Raw genomic sequence first — 18,455 nt, 5'->3', positions numbered from 1 at the left:
AGGTAAGTTAGAGTCGTTTTTTGCCAACTTTGTCGCGTCTGGTAAAAGTTATATTTATAATAAAATACACATGTACTTACGCAGTATAAATAAAATTCATAGCTTAAAATTAATCTTGCACCACATATAAACTTTCATTTTTTTATTTCCTTAGAAGTAACATTTTTGAAAGTCGCTTATTACGTCAAGTATACAATATACACGTAGCTTAAAGTAGAAAATTCAAGTTTTTAGCTTTTATAGACCCGGAATATTTCAATTCTACTAATGCTCATATCGAAACTTTAAGTCGGTCTGGCAGATGGTTGGGTCCATCCGATTGGTCTGGCTGCTTACAAACGGTCTAGTTACAGGTCCTTGCGTATCATATATCAAAATCAGGCTTGAGAAAATGAGGTAAGTTAGAGTCGTTTTTTGCCAGCTTTGTCGCGTCTGGTAAAAGTTATATTTATAATAAAATACACATGTACTTACGCAGTGTAAATAAAATTCATAGCTTAAAATTAATCTTGCACCACATATAAACTTTCATTTTTTTATTTCCTTAGAAGTAACATTTTTGAAAGTCGCTTATTACGTCAAGTATACAATATACACGTAGCTTAATGTAGAAAATTCAAGTTTTTAGCTTTTATAGACCCGGAATATTTCAATTCTACTAATGCTCATATCGAAACTTTAAGTCGGTCTGGCGGATGGTTGGGTCCATCCGATTGGTCTGGCTGCTTACAAACGGTCTAGTTATAGGTCCCTGCGTATCATATATCAAAATCAGGCTTGAGAAAATGAGGTAAGTTAGAGTCGTTTTTTGCCAACTTTGTCGCGTCTGGTAAAAGTTATGGCCGGCGGAAACGGTCTGGCATTGATGATAACCAATTTCTAACAACGTGCTCTAAGACATGTATAAAAATCAGCCTTGAGAATTTAAGGAAAGTAAGCACTTTTTTTTTTCACCTTCATCACTTGATAGCAAAAAATTGGCCGATGGGCCGAACTAGAAAATATGCACACATTAAACGCCGATGTGAACTCTACATTGTCCCAAAGTTTCATCCTTGAGAATTTGAGGAAGGTCTGGCGGGCCTGGGCTCTTGATCTATATAATCTCTACGGGACGAGAAACTATAACTATTGGGCAGAAAGAGGCATCAAACATGACAAACCCTTACCGATATTTGGCAACGCGATGTCCAAGTTCTTCCAAAAAATCAGTCTCTCTGATTTGTATTCAGAGGCCTACAAAAAATACCCCAATGAAAGGTTCGTGGGGATGTATTTGGCCAACAATATCAAGCTGGTCCTGAGAGACCCCGAACTTATAAAACATGTGCTGGTGACAGACTTTCAACATTTCCATCCACGAGGTTTACTTCCCACGGCGGATGTACTAGATCCGATGATGAGGAACCTTTTTTTGGTCGATGGAGATCTTTGGAAATTGTTGAGGCAGCGACTGACGCCTGCGTTTACTACTGGGAAGCTGAAAGCGATGTTTCCGTTGATAGTTGAGAGAGCTCAGAAATTACAGGACATAGCTGTCGAGGCTGCCAATGCTGGGGTCGAAATAGACGTCCGGGAACTCTCGGCTAGATACACCACGGACTTCATTGGAGCTTGTGGCTTTGGCATAAATGCAGATAGCCTAAATGACGAAAATACAATTTTTCGGCGGCTTGGGAAGCGTTTATTTAGCCGGACAAGACGAGATGGATTCGTAGCTATGTTGAAGTTTATCGCTCCAAGTCTGTTCAAGAAACTACACTTCTTAGTCCCTGAAATCGAAGATTATACGATGCTGTTAGTAAAAAATATATTCGAACAACGGAATTACAAACCTTCGGGGCGAAATGATTTTATAGACTTACTTTTAGAAATGAAACAGGAAGGGAAAATTGTAGGTAAATCTTTTGAGAAGAAAAACGCTGATGGCGTCCAGAAGAAACTGAGTTGGAGTTAGACGATGTTATCGGCGCAGGTGCTAGTGTTCTTCGCGGCAGGTTTCGAGACGTCGTCGTCGGCATCCAGTTTCACGCTGCATCAGCTAGCGTAGATACCATCCTGCAGCGCAAATAAAATGCCAGGAGGAAATCGATGAAGTGCTAGACCGACATGGGAAGTTAAGCTACGAAGCCGTTAAGGAGATGAAGTATTTAGGAATGTGTTTCAGGTGATCACTTATTGTTGAGATCACTTAAGTAATGATAATTCACAACTCAACGATCGTCAACCGTTTACCGAGCGATGCGTTCTCTTCCTCCAGGACCACCAAGTTGAATTCCTAAAATGTTGAAATCCCGAAATGTTGACTTTCCCAGAATGTTGATTTTTTTCAGTTTCGCAAAATGTTGAATTCTTATAACGTTGAAATATTAAAAAGTTGAATTCTCAAAATGTATACTTTCAACATTTCGGGATTTCAACATTTTAGGAAGTCAAGTTTATATTCCTGGAATCTGTTTTTAACATGGGTACATTTTTTGGTCCTAATAGGAGAAAAAAATTGTCCCAAGATTTCCAGACATTTTTGGGATTGTCCGTCCCATTACCGATATAGCTAGCATGCAACTGTTGTTTTTTCTCTGCAAAGTCCCCTGATGTTTAAGTATTTATTCCTTTTCTAAAATTTTAGATGCATATGTAGGTACTTTTCTACACTGTTAGAAAAAATATTTTTCACTACACTGTCGTTGGTAAAGGCTTTCTTTGCTATTCGAAAACAGATAGCAAAATTGCATTTTATCCACAAGAGTGCAAAGTAATTTCATACAAATTTTAACTTTATATCTTAAGCTGGTTGGCAGATTTTACCTATAAATGATGATTTTGAATCATAAATATTAAATGAAAAAAAATTAAAAAATGTTTTCCCCTCACTGGCTCGGAAACACGTGTTTTGTCCTTTAATACCAGCGGGTAAACGCATTTTATCCACTAGTGGGTAAAGTAATTTGACCTTGAATAAAGTCAAATTAACTGATTTAAAATTGATAAAAGTAGGTGAATCTAGTAATAAAGATGATTTACCACCTGTGGAACTATTGGAACCAGTGATAAACGCATTTTTTGCGTTGTAGTTTCCTCGCTATAGTGAGGGGAAAAGTTTTGTGTTACACTCGGGTGCAAATCTATTTTACTTCTCGTGTGTTAAAAAACTCGCAAGTTCAGGATTCTATTCTCGAACCACTCGCTTCGCTCGTGGTTCAACTATAGAATCCTTTCACTTGCTCGTTTTTCAATTCCGCACTCGGCGTTAAAATACAACTTTGCCCCCTTGTATAACAAATAACTATTATTGTGGTAACACAAAAATCGTTATTACAACTGGGCTGGTGCCTCTTTTTAAGCATACAAATGACACTTGTGGGAGACACCGAGAGACACCGGTGGTAACATAATTTTTCTCCTCACTAGCTCGGAAACACGTGTTTTGTCCTTTAATACCAGCGGGTAAAAACGCATTTTATCCACTAGTGGGTAAAGTAATTTGACCTTGAATAAAGTCAAATTAACTGCTTTAAAATTGATAAAAGTAGATGAATCTAGTAATAAAGATGATTTACCACCTACAGAACTACTGGAAGCAGTGATAAACGCATTTTTTGCGTTGTAGTTTCCTCGCTATAGTGAGGAGAAAAGTTTTGTGTTACACTCGGGTGCAAAAGTATTTTACTTCTCGTGTGTTAAAAAACTCACAAGTTCAGGATTCTATTCTCGAACCACTCGCTTCGCTCGTGGTTCAACTATAGAATCCTTTCACTTGCTCGTTTTTCAATTTCACACTCGGCGTTAAAATACAACTTTGCCCCCTTGTATAACAAATAACTATTAATAAAACAAAACTATTGCTAGGCGAAATAATGAAACTAAATGAATAAATTTTCCAAAAACCTTAAAAATACATAAATAATAATAAATTGATGGATTTGATTTCATTTGATGTTTTTTTCATGTTGATGTGGTGAAGAGCAGTCGGTGGCAAGGTTTGTTTAACCAGCTCAAGATTCCACTTTTTGAACCGCGAACATAGCGAGCGGTTCCAAACTGTAATCTTTCGCTTGCTTGGGTATCAATATTGGCACGTGCGGTTAAACTTTAAACGACAACTTTGCCTTTGGTAATCTTGGTAAGTAGCCGTAAAAATCACGTGAGTTAATATTATTTGACAATTGACAGCTTGCTTTAATTGCAATCACCTAGTTGAGTCGGTCAGCGGCCTACACATCAATGCATAACGAATTACTCACCGGCCTTTCAATTTATCTGTATCGATTAGGTAATGATAATGGATCCCATTTCCGTGCCGACGGCCTTCAGCAACCATTGTACCGTGGCTTGTAGCACTGCCTATAGAATCTATAGGTTATTTGATAACTAAACCCCTTTCCTACCTATTTTCTCTTAAGGCCCCTTCACACGGTGCGAAAACATGCTTGTTTTCGTTACATTACGGTACAGGCGGTAGGCACCTACTTGATCGGTGCGCTGCTAGCTGAATTGTATGTAACACAAGAGCCCGCTAACTAAAATCGCACACAAGTTCGCGCGCCGTATAAATGGACCCTACCTAACCTAACTAAGTTTCCAAAGTTCCTTTAAAAAGAACAATATAAATTCTAATTTCTGACTACAACGGCATTAAGATTCCCAATGCGTGGTTAAATTATTACGGGTTCCTCATGTCATTACGGGTTCCTCAACCAATCTGAATCCTATGCCACTGTAGAACCCTTTCACAGTAAATATCAAACTGACTTCTATAGCAAATAAAACACGGTGTCAATGCGACAGGGTTCTAGAGTGGCCTAGGATTCTAATTGGTTGACTGTATCTACATGTTATTATTTAAAACAAGCATAAGCACATAATCCACAGTATGTAACTACACTATTAGATCACATCGATCAGTTCAGATTATTCTTATCATTTAGGAGCTTTATTCGACTTACCAAAACTGACGTAATACTTGTAGCAAACATGGGTAATGGACTAAGAGCCCAAAGCCGCCAGCCAGACCTTCCTCATTTTGTCAAGGATGAAAGTTTGGGATAATATAGAGTTCGTATCGACGTTTTATGTCTGCATATTACCAGGGGCGGCTCACTCCGCGATTCTATCGCCGCGCTACAAGTACATGCTGGCGGCCGCGAGTTCGCGGCCTAATCAGGGGTGGCGCGCGTTCTCACGGAACGCACGTTCGCACTTTCTATTGTTACATTACGTCGCGAGTTTTTTTTAAGGTTCATATGCGATGTCCACGTGTGGAATGGCTAATAATGCTTAATTAAATATACATCATGAATAAAATAGGACAATCTTACACAGATCTTATTGATTAAGTCCCACGGAAAAATCCAATAAGGCTTGTGATGCTGAAGGCTTAAACAAAAATATATAAATACTGTATATATAAAGAAAGCACCCAAGACTTGAATATATAGTATAACATTTTATCTGAGAATTAATTCGTTTTAATCCATAGGCAACCCTATCATCCGACGCTGCGCACGTGCGGCTCGTTTCTTTGTTAGAATTTTGTAGGCATTTAAAAAGGCGACATTTCGTGAACATCAAAGCAGTGGGCCTTCTGTACTTGTACTATTATATATTCTGTGATATTACCAATTTCAGCCCGTCGGCCTAAGTCCATAATTGGGTATTTAGAAAAACAAAGTCGATATTTGTTTTATTATTTTTCTTATGTTTTAGTTTTAGGTACAGTTAATCGAATTAAAACTTGATCAACATGCGATAATAAATAACGCATTGTTGATTTTAAAATGATACGACTTTTGAAACTGAATACGGGTGGAATACGCCTCAGAATAGACACGCTTGCATTGACATGGCAATCATGTTACTCTAGTTTTGTTTTTCACAAGACGAAAATTCAATTAGGTACCACTTGTTGGAAGATCACTAATTGTGCTACTACTTTCTTACCCATGCATTGTGAAAGTTTGCTAACCTAAACCCATGGGTAATATTTTATCTATTTCACGAGTGAAATGTGGAATTAAAATCCCTGGGGGCCAATTCGACTCGACCATTTGGAACAGGTATTTTCGAAAATAATCATACAATGTATGTGCATACAATCCACTCAAAAAGTTCCCTTCTTTGGAATGAATTCGTAGGTTTTCAACTTATATTTTCATACCTACAATTCATAACTAGAGAGATTTGCTTCTTTGTGGTGCAAAATGATCATCTAGTCTTTTCTTACGCCGTGGCTTGCGTGGGCGACGGTCGCGCGATGGTCGCGCGACGGCGATGTGACGCATACGAAATCAAACCTTATCGATATGGAAGTAGACGATGCGATGAGGACGCGTCGCGCGACGGTCGCGCGACCGTCGCCCACGCAAGACACGGCGTTAGACACATCAGACTTGTAGGTACTTCGCATCGATTCTTAGCTGTTTGAAGAAAATTTTTGGATGCCTTACCGACGAGTAGGTGCTTAGCTTACAGCCGAGTTAAACTTATCCATTATTTACACATTCCACGTAACACATAAAAATAGCAAACAAAAGCAACGTAGGTACAGCTACGGATGAAGTACTTACAATAAATTAAAAACTGGGTAATAAGCATCATGACTTGCGTTTTTCTCTATTCCAAAGGCATGAGTTAGAAGATGTACCTACTAGAAATATCTACATGGATTGTTTATGTTTTACTAATGTATCATCAAACAAATACATAGTTGAATAGGTTTATGGTATCATTCTATGGGGCCAACTGGGCCAAGGCAGTGATGCCCATGATCTTCTTAGGTATAGCCCAAATAATGTATCGGCATAGCTGGGCACCGTTAATCAAATAGTTAACTTCGATAATCGTTAATCCGTTACTATAAAAGTTAACTTCGTTAATCGTTAAAGCGATACATTTCAACAAATTTAACGGAAGTTAAAGTTAATCGATAATCCGTTAATCGTGATAAAAAAATATTTTAATGTAGCTAGTTGCATCAGTTATTAACTATTAAGTTTTTGGGTAAGTTTATTATGTTACTGTAATAGACCGAAGATCGCCAAAATCTCTTGAAAAATCCCAGCTGCACGATCCACGGTAACTTGGTAGATAGCGCGGTCCGCCGAACTCTGGCTTGATGCGTCGGTTGCGCGATTTATGTGCCATGCGTCGTGCCTGATGGTTTACATTCTGTTTCGCGGTTAGTGATGGGTGCAGTAGGACTAATAAACTTTAGCAGGTCTCGAACAAGTGATCCAAAGGCACCAATTGATATGTAGACTGTGAATTTTCGGGAAAATCCTAGGTTTCGCCGTACTCCAGCCTTTTACAGTAGCGGTCAGAGCAAGTTTTACTCGGCGCGTGCGGAACTAGATTAACGATTAACGGACTCGAAGAAATTTAACGGAAGTTAACGAATCCGTTAACATTTTTTAAAGTTAACTTAAAAGTTAATCCGTTAACCAAAATGTTAACTTCGTTAATTAACGATTAACGGATTAACGAGTTAATGCCCAGCTATGTGTATCGGCATCCTAAAAATAACTGACGGCTGCAAATAACATTTCCCTTACCTTAAATTTTTAACTCTACGTCTACCCTCTCTCTACATCTTAGAAATTTCAAACGGTCAGGAAGAACATTTCATTAGTTTTGTAAAAGTGCACGTTTGTATTTTCTTTCGTAATAATAAGCTTAGCCCTCCCGGAACCAACTTTGGACATCTATGAAAACGGCCCATATTTGAGAGCAATACATATAAATTTATAATTACACTGCCAAACAATATCAGAATCATTTTCGAGATTTTGACCGTCTGCGTCGCTTGTCGATGGCCGGAACTAGTCGCAATGGTATCGTGGAAGAGTTTTTACATTAATTAATAAATTGAATATAATATTAAGTAAGTAAACAATCTTACACATGCCGACTAAGTCCGACAGAAGTAATGGGGTATGTGCACCTTTTTACCCAGATAAAAAAATATCGCAATAAAACTGAAAAATCAAATCGAATCATTGTCGTCTTCTAAATCTTCTACTGCATTGCAGTTTCTCTCTAATTAGGGTTGTTAAAAATCAAATAATTACCCAATCTATATTTAAGAGTGGAAATCCTAAATCCAACGAAATAGTCGGAATCGCCCAGTCGGTACTGCTAATATAGTCGGTACTGCTAATATAAATATAGGTAAACCGCGTGTTTTCAAGCGGAATTCGTTCTGAGTCGGCGTCTGGCCGCCGGTGAGCGGGCTATAAAAGCGACGCCTTCCTCCCGCCGCGCACTCTGTGACTTCTGTGTCTCTGTTTTGGACTAGCGTGCCGCACACTTTATGTAAGTTCAATTCATAAAATAAAATATATCGTGACTTAATATCCTTCGTATCGTAACACGAGAAGCATTAAGGACCTCTATTATGTTAACAGAATAATTAAAAAACAGGAGATTTGTTTTTTCTTAAAATAAATAGGTTAAATAGATAGGTCAAACATAAAAATAAAATAACGTTTTGCAACGAGTCAATTTTTTTGTTGTAAAAAAAATATTTTGGTCGAGTGTAGGTAGGTTGAGTGATGTTACAGATCGTTGTGATTTTTTTAATGCTCTAGTGTAAGAAAGTTAATTCGTATTTTTTGCTCTGGTGCTTCTGTGGTATGTATCACTTGTTTTATTTTTTAGATTTTTGGTTAGCATCTCTCAGTGACGTGAATAGTGAAGGGAAAAATTACTCGATTTAATCATATCGATGTTAAAATTCTAATAAATGTCGAGTCGGGTGTTTAGGCCATGCATCCAATTTTTCAGTTTAAATCAAATAATGTCAATTGGGCATATGAATACTACCGTATATGTTGAATAAGTATATTAAACTATGAAGTGAAAGCGAGCTGTTAACGTTGAACCAGTTTTGACCGTAACTTGCTAACCATTCGTTTTAACATTCCATTTGCTTCCCACGCCAATACTCAATTGCTCATATCACAAATCCTAATTAAGCTTTTTAGAACAACAGTCTAATAACTCTAATAGGTGCTTATCACCACGGTGGGACCTAACGTCTAATTGTTTAGTTTTATAACGGTAGTCAACTATTTCCCAGAAATGTAAGAACGGTTGTTTTAAAAATGAATTATTAATTATTCTCATAAGAAATTTTAACTTGTTGGAATAATATCCAAATAATTAGGATAGGAACGGCTTTGGGTTTAATGAAACCACAGAACCACAACTGTTTTATAAGAAGTTGATTCTCCAAAGCCGGCCGGCATGTCCGCGTCTTAAACCGGTTCCTTGTTATTTAATTGATGTAATACCTATTCATAACGAAACAAAAGATAAGAGCCGGTCACGAAACTCAAAAACAATATTGTAAAAAGTGAAAAATAATACCCATTGCTGTTCGAGTACGTATGGAAATTCATATTGTAATTTAACTTAACCATTTGTTTTTTTAAATCAAATTTAGTTACTTTGTTGCCTGATTAAATATTCCATTTATTTACTCTTATTCATTTACAATTAATAAGAATAAATTAGTTAATGGCCAACCTGTGAGTTCTGTCTACATTTATTATGACACGAAAAAAATAAACTGATGAATAAACTGAAAGACTTATGAAAGAAATAAACTGCCATTAATAGGAGTAGAAATGTGATGCTTTAGATACATAATAAAACTGTATTTAAGTACTTACATATTAGAATCGTCCCACGATAAGTCTGCATAGATTTTAATAGCCCCGCCTCTGCAAGGGTTAAGTAAACGTCATAATTTCATCAAAGTTTGACGTTTAAAATAACATCTGCACTGGCGAGGCTGTGAAAATCATTGCAAACTTATCGTGGGACGATTCTATCTGAGAATGTATAATATATACTCGTATACTTATTAGTAGGTATCTCGTATCAATATTTTTTTAAATTCCATCATTATTTATGTACCGAAAAAAATCATATAATTAATCACTGTCGAGAGTGTCGAGGTCAATGAAAAAGTAGTGTTGGTAACAAATCTATTTCCTACTTTACACTGCAAAAAACATCATACATAACATTACCTACATTACCTGTCCCACTAGAAACTCTAGAAAGTAGCTGGTAGTGGGCAAAGGAAGGGTTGTTCTGACCAACATTAGAACTAGATTTTATGATATATTTTTACAAGCATTAGTTATTTTACAAAAAAAATAAAAGTAGTTCAGTTTCAAAGTAGAGCACAGTACAGTTTTCCTAATAAAAAGAGTCCAAGTAACCTAAATACCATTCAATGAAATAAAAAACGCCAGGGGCTTTCAAAAATGGCATGTCATGCTAAGGCTATTACGGGTGAAAATCGGATCGCTCAATAAAACATAACAGTGTAACTACGATCGTATTACTACTTTCATTTGTTATTGTTACCTTTACTTTATTGTTAACATTACTTACAGAGAGTATAAATAAAGACTGACAATGTCTTCCAAATATCAATGTTTTTATTTATATCAATTGGTTCCCATAAAAGCCTTTCCGGTAGGTGGGTGTTAATAATACAATCAATTATAAATTAAAATGTCCAATAGCGTATGTCGTGTCCTATAATAGCGCGAAGGTATTCTACTCAGCTCTCTTCATTAGACTGGCAAAACTCTTCAGTGATTTTTTTTTACGATAAATCGGAAGTCAGCACGGGAAACATGGTCGCGCGATAGACGATAAAATATCAGGCCGTCCCTATCGCACTTACAAATAGTGCGATAGGGACGGCCTGCTATTTTATCGTCTATCGCGCGACCATGCTTCCCGTGCAGGTGGGGTACTATAACAAGAAAAAGCTTTTACACTCACAACCACTTACCTGTTGTATTTTATTCCTTAATGCCATTTTAAAAGAAGTTTACTATGTTTTTTGAATGGTAGTTTTATATTTATGCCACATATTAAATGGAAGCCTCCTCTTTTCGTACTAATAAATATTTGTTTATTACCAACTATATTTATATGTATCTACTATCTACAGAACCATGCCAGACCTATACTACGTACCTGGCTCGGCCCCCTGCAGGGCGGTGCTCCTGGCGGCCAAGGCCCTCAATGTCAACCTCAACCTCAAGCTGGTGGACCTCCATCACGGAGAACAGCTCAAACCTGAATACCTTAAGGTAAGCGTCAAGACGTGATCGAATAATTAAATGTTTAATCACTGGTAAATACAAATTACTAAGAATAGTTTTTTTTTTAATACCTAGTCATAAATTCAGCCTACTGAATGATCTAAATGGTAAATTGTGAAGTTTTCAACTAATGCAAAAATCCTGTGAGTAAAAAAATAAACAATATTTAAAAATTATTTCATAAATATTACAATATTATATGCTAATGCTACCTATTATTAAATTATAAATGAAATTTAAAAACATAGTGAAGAGATGTTTTTAAATTTTATGTGCAGTTACTATTCAACTATTACTTGCATATCTTATTTATAGGAATTTCGAGGCCAACTGGCTCAGCTCATTAGCTTTGAAACATTCTCTTACAAACTTTAAACAATAAACATGCAACACATGATTTTGATGAATACAAATAAAAAATATTTTATCGATAAGAAGTGATTTTGGCCCAGCACTACCTAATTATAATAAAATAAAGATTAATAGTAAGGATTATCTTTAAAAAATGGTTAACCTACTCACTAAAAAATAACCCATAGGTACATGTTAAATAAGTAGGTAGATCTAAGTTTTCCCTAAGTCTAGTCTGTTCTTTTACCTGTGGTTTTCCAAATAAAAAGTCAGAAATACCTATTCAATTAGGGACAGAGTCGCGTCGTTATAGGTACCTAAATTTACATGAACCATAACAGTTCCTAATTTACTATCGGAATACCACCAAATTATAAATTAAAATAGGTGCAACAATAAATAAAATATACTAAACTATGTAATAAAAGATAACTGCTTTTGGAAAAGGACACTTTTTAGGGTTCCGTAGTCAACTAGGAACCCTTATAGTTTCGCCATGTCTGTCTGTCCGTCCGTCCGTCCGTCCGTCAGTCCGTCCGTCCGTCCGTCCGTCCGTCCGTCCGTCCGTCCGCGGATAATCTCAGTAACCGTAAGCACTAGAAAGCTGAAATTTGGTAACAATATGTATATCAATCACGCCAACAAAGTGCAAAAATAAAAAATGGGAAAAAATGTTTTATTAGGGTACCCCCCCCTACATGCAAAGTGGGGGCTGATATTTTTTTTCATTCCAACCCCAACGTGTGATATATTGTTGGATAGGTATTTAAAAATGAATAAGGGTTTACTAAAATCATTTTTTGATAATATTAATAGTTTCGGAAATAATCGCTCTTAAAGGAAAAAAAAGTGCGTCCCCCCCCTCTAACTTTTGAACCATATGTTTAAAAAATATGAAAAAAATCACCAAAGTAGAACTTTGTAAAGACTTTCTAGGAAAATTGTTTTGAACTTGATAGGTTCAGTAGTTTTTGAGAAAAATACGAAAAACTACGGAACCCTACACTGAGCGTGGCCCGACACGCTCTTGGCCGGTTTTTAGAATGAAGGTTAGCCTATGAAACTTAGAAGGCGCGACAAAAATAAAACAAAACAGTAAGGACTAACATCAATACTCATCAGCTTTTGATTTGTTTTAAAATTATCCTCAGTTCGTAATAAGTAAAACAAGGAAAATAACAATAGCCTACTTTAAGATAAACTAAACCTCATTAACTACCTCTACAGTAAGTTAATTAAGGGATTTGATATTCTCGTGTCAGCAATAGCAATTAACTGAGAGTTCTTTTCCTTCTTGGTTGTTGATGGCTCATCTACTATTTTATTAATTTTATCCTCCATAATAGATATTTATTTTCCTTTTTCTCGTACGGTTTACCGTTATTAACTTTATTTTGTAACTTTTTATTAATACTAGGGTACTTTTCTACAATGTTCAAAATTATTTCTAAAAATCTCTAACGAAAATCGATAATCGCTAATTTTTAAATGGCACAAAACTAGGTACTTTTGGTACGAGATAAGTACTATCAGCTGCAAAAGTGCATGGAGAAATTATGAATGAATTCCTTGATAAATTCGCCATGCACTTTTGCAGCTGATAGTACATAGGTAAATAGGTTGACTTCAATTATGTCTTTTCTTTAATAAAAGTCTCACGCAGTGTTTACGGCATTCGGTGTAGACCTGTATAGTATACATTGTGTAATGGTGTAAATGTAAAGCATGAATGAATGGCGCAGCATGGTGTACTAACTCGCAATTGCATCATAGGATTAAAATAACCTATCTCCAGCTCAATTCGAAAGCAAATTAGACTCTAATCCCTTCAGCTTTACGATTGCTTGTCCCATTCAGTGACAGTTGAAGGCCAAATATAGCTACACGTTTCAAACCGACTTAAGTACAAAGGAAAGGAATTGCAGGGTTCAACGATCTGTTACTAGGACGCTTAACAACGAGTATTTACCATGATTACAATAGACAGCACCATTGCGATAATAATAATAAAGATAATTGTTTTTCATTTATCGTGCTACGAACGCGGGTCGCTGTTATTCTAGGAAATCTAGGAAGTGTGCACAAAATAATACATTTCTAAACTAGAGAACTTTTACGAAAAGCAGTAACAAAAAATAAAACCGCCTTCAAAAATAAGCGCGTTACAAAACACGGAGAAACTAAAAAGCAAAAAATAATAAAACTTTGAATTCAGATTTCTTATCGTATTGCAATAATCTAAACATCCAAATTATAAGCAAATCAATTATTTTTGCAGTCGGTACCAGACTTGTTCGTCGCCTTGCTATTGCCTGTTTGCCCCACCCAATCATACGCAGGCTGGCACCGACTCCAAAAATAATTGATTTGTTTATAATTTGGATGTTTAGATTATTGCAATACGATAAGAAATCTGAATTCAAAGTTTTATTATTTTTTGCTTTTTAGTTTCTCCGTGTTTTGTAACGCGCTTATTTTTGAAGGCGGTTTTATTTTTTGTTAAAAAAGTTTATTTATTTGTTGATTTTTAGTGGTTCCTATTGATATTATATGTATCAGTCCGAATACATGTACACTAGTGAAAGAATTATCCTTTAACTCCTAACCATTGAGGAGTTGACCTTCCATCATCAGCTCAGCCACATAAAATTATTACCATCAGGCGTAAATACTGGTTTACCTTTGAAAAATACACTAAAAACATTACATGTGCCTATAACATTTGAAGAGTTCCCTCGATTTCTCCAGGATCCCATCATCAGACCCTGACTTGGTGCCAATGGGACCATCTCGGGGTTATACCCGTTCGATCAAAAAAAAAATTTTGAAAATCGGTCCACAATTCTCGGAGATATCGAGGAACATACATACAAAAAAAAAATAAAAAAAAAAACATTCAGTCGAATTGAGAACCTCCTCCTTTTTTGAAGTCGGTTAAAAAGTCCACACTGATATCTAATTCCTCATTCGATAATTCGATCGTAAAATTATCGAAAGATTCATTACAAATTACAAGTAGGCAAAGCACCCTCATCAAATACTATAAGGGCCACTTGCACCACCCGCTTAACTTATGGTTAGTGGGCTGTCAACCGTCAAATTCCAAGTGGTGCAAGTGACCCTGGATACAAGATGAAACAAAGTCATATTTTAATTTTCCTCGTATTCGAAATCAATTTGAATGTAGTGTTGTAGTGTTTAACTCGAGTGAAAGGATGTTGATGTTTTTTTTGGGAGAATAGCAAAATTCCGCAAAATCGTGATTGAAGAAATTGTAAAAAAAACGTGGTTCGGTGTTAGCTACGACTGCTACGAGTAAGAATAATTATAGATTTTACATATTGCATATGTAGGTTAGGTTAGGTACTTATGGCGGAATTATACATCACACATATATGTTAGGCCTAGTGGTGATCAAAATTGATTATGGCATGTCTGCTCTAGAATATACAGTACCTAACCTACGACGCCGGCAATGCCAGTATGTATTACTTTACTTCAAGAATACTGACTGCTACTTCCTTTTGGCCCCAAAATGCCTTGAACCGGTTATTACGAAATGTAATTGGTTCCACCTCCACTGCCCTGGTTGCACGTAACGCAACTCTGCGCAGGGCAATCCACCAACAATTTTACCTGAAGGCCTTACTTATCGCAAAAAACGAGTCGAAATGAAAAATCGTCAATTGCCTCTACCGCTCTATTCCGTTAGAGCGCAAAAAGCTTAAAAATATGTTTAATTGTTGTTTTTGATGAAAATTATTTTACATGGACAGTTGTATTATTAGCTGGGCCATTTTTTTCAAAGTTGTCCCGTCCTTCTTTTTTTGGATTTGGAATTTTTTATTTGGTTTCCACTCAGAATCGCGAGCTCTTGCAATCCTAATACGTGAAAAAAAGTGTCCGATTCCAAGGTTTTTTCCCATTCCGTTACCATTTTTTCATACATTTTGCAAGGCGGTAACGGAATGGAAGGTTTGAAAAATGCATGGATATATTTTTTTTCCTACCTAGCAGGATCAAAAGACCTCGCTATTCTGAGCGCCAAATAACTAAGAGAGGCCCAACCACGGGCCAACTGTCTAACTATTATACAATTGGTCCCTTAGATATAGTCCTGACCTTCCTTGTAACTGATATCAAACTTTATTTTTCAGCTGAACCCCCAGCACACAGTCCCCACGCTGGTGGACGACGGGCTCTCGCTGTGGGAGTCCCGCGCCATCATCGCGTACCTGGCCAACAAGTACGGCAAGGGAAGCACCCTGTACCCTGAGGAACCCCGCGCGCGAGCCCTGGTCGACCAGCGCCTGTACTTCGACATCGGAACACTGTACCAGAGATTCGCTGATTACTTCGTAAGTCATTTTCTAACAAACCCTCAGTACACAGTCACCAACTCACCACACTGGATGATGGGTTCACGCTGTAAAAGTCGTGTGCCATTATCGCGTACCTGGGCCATTTTTTTCAAAGTTGTCCACCCCACTTTTCTTGTAACATGGGTGTTTTTTACGCGATTCATACTCAGAATCGCGAGGTCTTTCGATCCTGATAGGAGAAATAAAATGTCCCAAGATTTCCATACATTTTTTCGAACCTTCCATTCCGTTACCGCCATACAAAATGTATGAAAAAATGGTAACGGAATGGGAAAAAAACCTTGGGACACTTTTTTTCTCCTATTAGAATTGGAAGAGCTCGCGATTCTGAGTGGAAACCACATAAAAAATTCCAAATAAAAAAAAAGTGGGGTGGACAACTTTGAAAAAAATGGCCCACCTGGCCAACAAGTATGGCAAGGTGCTTCACCTTGTACCCTGAGGAGCCCCGCGCGCGGGCCCTGGTGGACCAGCGCCTGTACTTCGACATCGGAATACAGAGATTGAACCTCCAGTACACAATCCTCAAATTGGTGGATTATGCTCTCTCGCTGTGAGAGACTTGAACCACGTACTTGGCCGACATATTATATATTATATACAAGGCAAGGCAAGTGCATCCTCATCCTCTACCCTGAGGGACCACTAAAGTAATATAAAACCTGTTGTTTATCTCTGCTTATGATGACGTTTTCTTTTGTATTTCCTTCTATTGCAAATAGAAAAGTGGAAGAGATACTGTCCTCCGGCTCATCATGTAAAAAATCAGTACCTATTTAATCAAATATTTTCCTTCTTTTCAGTACCCACAGATATTCGGAGGCGCACCAGCCGACCAGGGCAAGCTACAGAAGATCGAGGAGGCCCTTAAATTCTTGGACACTTTCCTCGAAGGCCAGAAGTACGTGGCCGGCCCCAACCTGACTATCGCAGATCTGAGCCTCATCGCTTCCGTGTCAAGCTTCGAGGCCACCGACATCGACTTTAAGAAATACTCTAACGTTAAGAGGTAAGCATACGACCCCTACACCTGGCACCCGTGTTTTACGTTTTCATCATTCTTTTGAGAATATATTTGATTGTATGTGGTTGCGTCTGATTGCCATGTCTCTATTACGTGGGATACTTGATTTATTTTTTTTCAAATCAGAGACGTTGTCTTCAAGTAAGAGGCTCCGTAAATCTTTATTATTTCTATTCGTTTTTTAGATGGCTTTGATAGGCTCCTCCTATGTGAAGTGTTAATATGCTGTAGGTACTTACCTAAAAATCACATTCATTTCAGATGGTACGAGACTGTCAAATCCACAGCCCCCGGGTACCAGGAGGCCAACGAGAAGGGCCTGGAGGCCTTCAAGGCCCTCGTCAACAGCATGAAGAAGTAATCCACGATTAGTTCCTGATTCGCCAGATCCTTTGCCTGATCCCTATTTCGCCGAATTTTGTCATTAAGTCACATTCCGATTATTCCGGCTAGCGGCTAAAGGAAAATCCGACGAAACAAGTTCGGGCGGAGCAAGAATCTAGCGAATTGGAAACCCTCCGGCATTCACTCACCGTTGTTTGCAATCACACGTTCTGAGAACTAATTTATATGTTTAAGATAATTTAAGACACAAATAAATTATAAAGAACATTGCATTCGTTTTTATTTGTAATCCCAAAGATGAAAAATAATTAGATGGAGATAGGCAGACAAAATCTAATAAGGCATGAGACTGACTAAGGGCTGGTTTTTCAATCGCCATCCAGATAAATAATATCTGTCAGATAAATGTTAGCTGTCATTGTCATTTATAAGTGTGATGAAAAGGATAGTGATAACTTTATCTGGTAGATATATTTATCTGGCGACTGAAAAACTGGCCCTAAGCATACAAAAGTTATAGCTAGCATATCTTTTAAAATAGGCCCTTGAGGCATTTAAGTATCAAGAATGCTGGACAAATTTTCCAGCTGGAGCATGTATGATAAAGCATTATTGGTAGCCTCTTTTAAATATTTTGATAAGGTACAGCGGGGCAAATCTCGACTGGGGGGCAAATGTAACTCGTCCATTTTTTTCATGTTTTACAATGTTTGTATTATTATAGTGTCCACCGGTTATATAGGGTAGGCGTGTTCAGTGGATACATGTAGAACTCAACATCATAGTGTATTAATGGAAAAAATGGATTAGTTACAATTGCCCCCAGTCGAGATTTGCCCCGCTGTACCTTATTAATCTTCTTATGTTTATTATTTGCTTTTAAATATCTGAGAATTTGGCAACTCCGGACACTTTTTAGGGTTCCGTAGTCAACTAGGAACCCTTATAGTTTCGCCATGTCTGTCTGTCCGTCCGTCCGTCCGTCCGTCCGCGGATAATCTCAGTAACCGTTAGCACTAGAAAGCTGAAATTTGGTACCAATATGTATATCAATCACGCCAACAAAGTGCAAAAATAAAAAATGGAAAAAAATGTTTTATTAGGGTACCCCCCCTACATGTAAAGTGGGGACTGATATTTTTTTTCATTCCAACCCCAACATGTGATATATTGTTGGATAGGTATTTAAAAATGAATAAGGGTTTACTAAGATCGTTTTTTAAT

The 18,455-nt window shown here is 37.3% G+C and overlaps 1 protein-coding gene across 1 annotated transcript; it reads left to right on the top strand.

Moving 5' to 3' along the window:
- The first annotated feature begins 8,209 nt into the window (after window positions 1-8,209).
- On the top strand, window positions 8,210-17,498 carry LOC125238244 (glutathione S-transferase 1-1-like). The gene is made up of 5 exons (XM_048145522.1): window positions 8,210-8,310; window positions 10,976-11,117; window positions 15,638-15,838; window positions 16,666-16,871; window positions 17,148-17,498. The coding sequence occupies exons 2-5, from the start codon at window positions 10,980-10,982 to the stop codon at window positions 17,245-17,247; spliced, it is 645 nt and encodes a 214-aa protein (XP_048001479.1). The 5' UTR covers window positions 8,210-8,310; window positions 10,976-10,979; the 3' UTR covers window positions 17,248-17,498.
- Window positions 17,499-18,455: the final 957 nt, after the last annotated feature.

Source organism: Leguminivora glycinivorella, chromosome 2, assembly GCF_023078275.1.
Source record: "Leguminivora glycinivorella isolate SPB_JAAS2020 chromosome 2, LegGlyc_1.1, whole genome shotgun sequence".
Taxonomy (NCBI): domain Eukaryota; kingdom Metazoa; phylum Arthropoda; class Insecta; order Lepidoptera; family Tortricidae; genus Leguminivora; species Leguminivora glycinivorella.
Note: the sequence above shows the minus strand (reverse complement) of the source record. Positions and strands in the feature narration are given on the sequence as shown.

Excerpts from the sequence above, each read along its gene's own strand:
- LOC125238244 (XM_048145522.1), top strand. The coding sequence starts at position 10,980 with ATGCCAGACCTATACTACGTACCTGGCTCGGCCCCCTGCAGGGCGGTG. Across the intron at positions 11,118-15,637 it reads TCAAACCTGAATACCTTAAG|CTGAACCCCCAGCACACAGT; the intron begins GTAAGCGTCAAG and ends TTTATTTTTCAG. Across the intron at positions 15,839-16,665 it reads AGAGATTCGCTGATTACTTC|TACCCACAGATATTCGGAGG; the intron begins GTAAGTCATTTT and ends CCTTCTTTTCAG.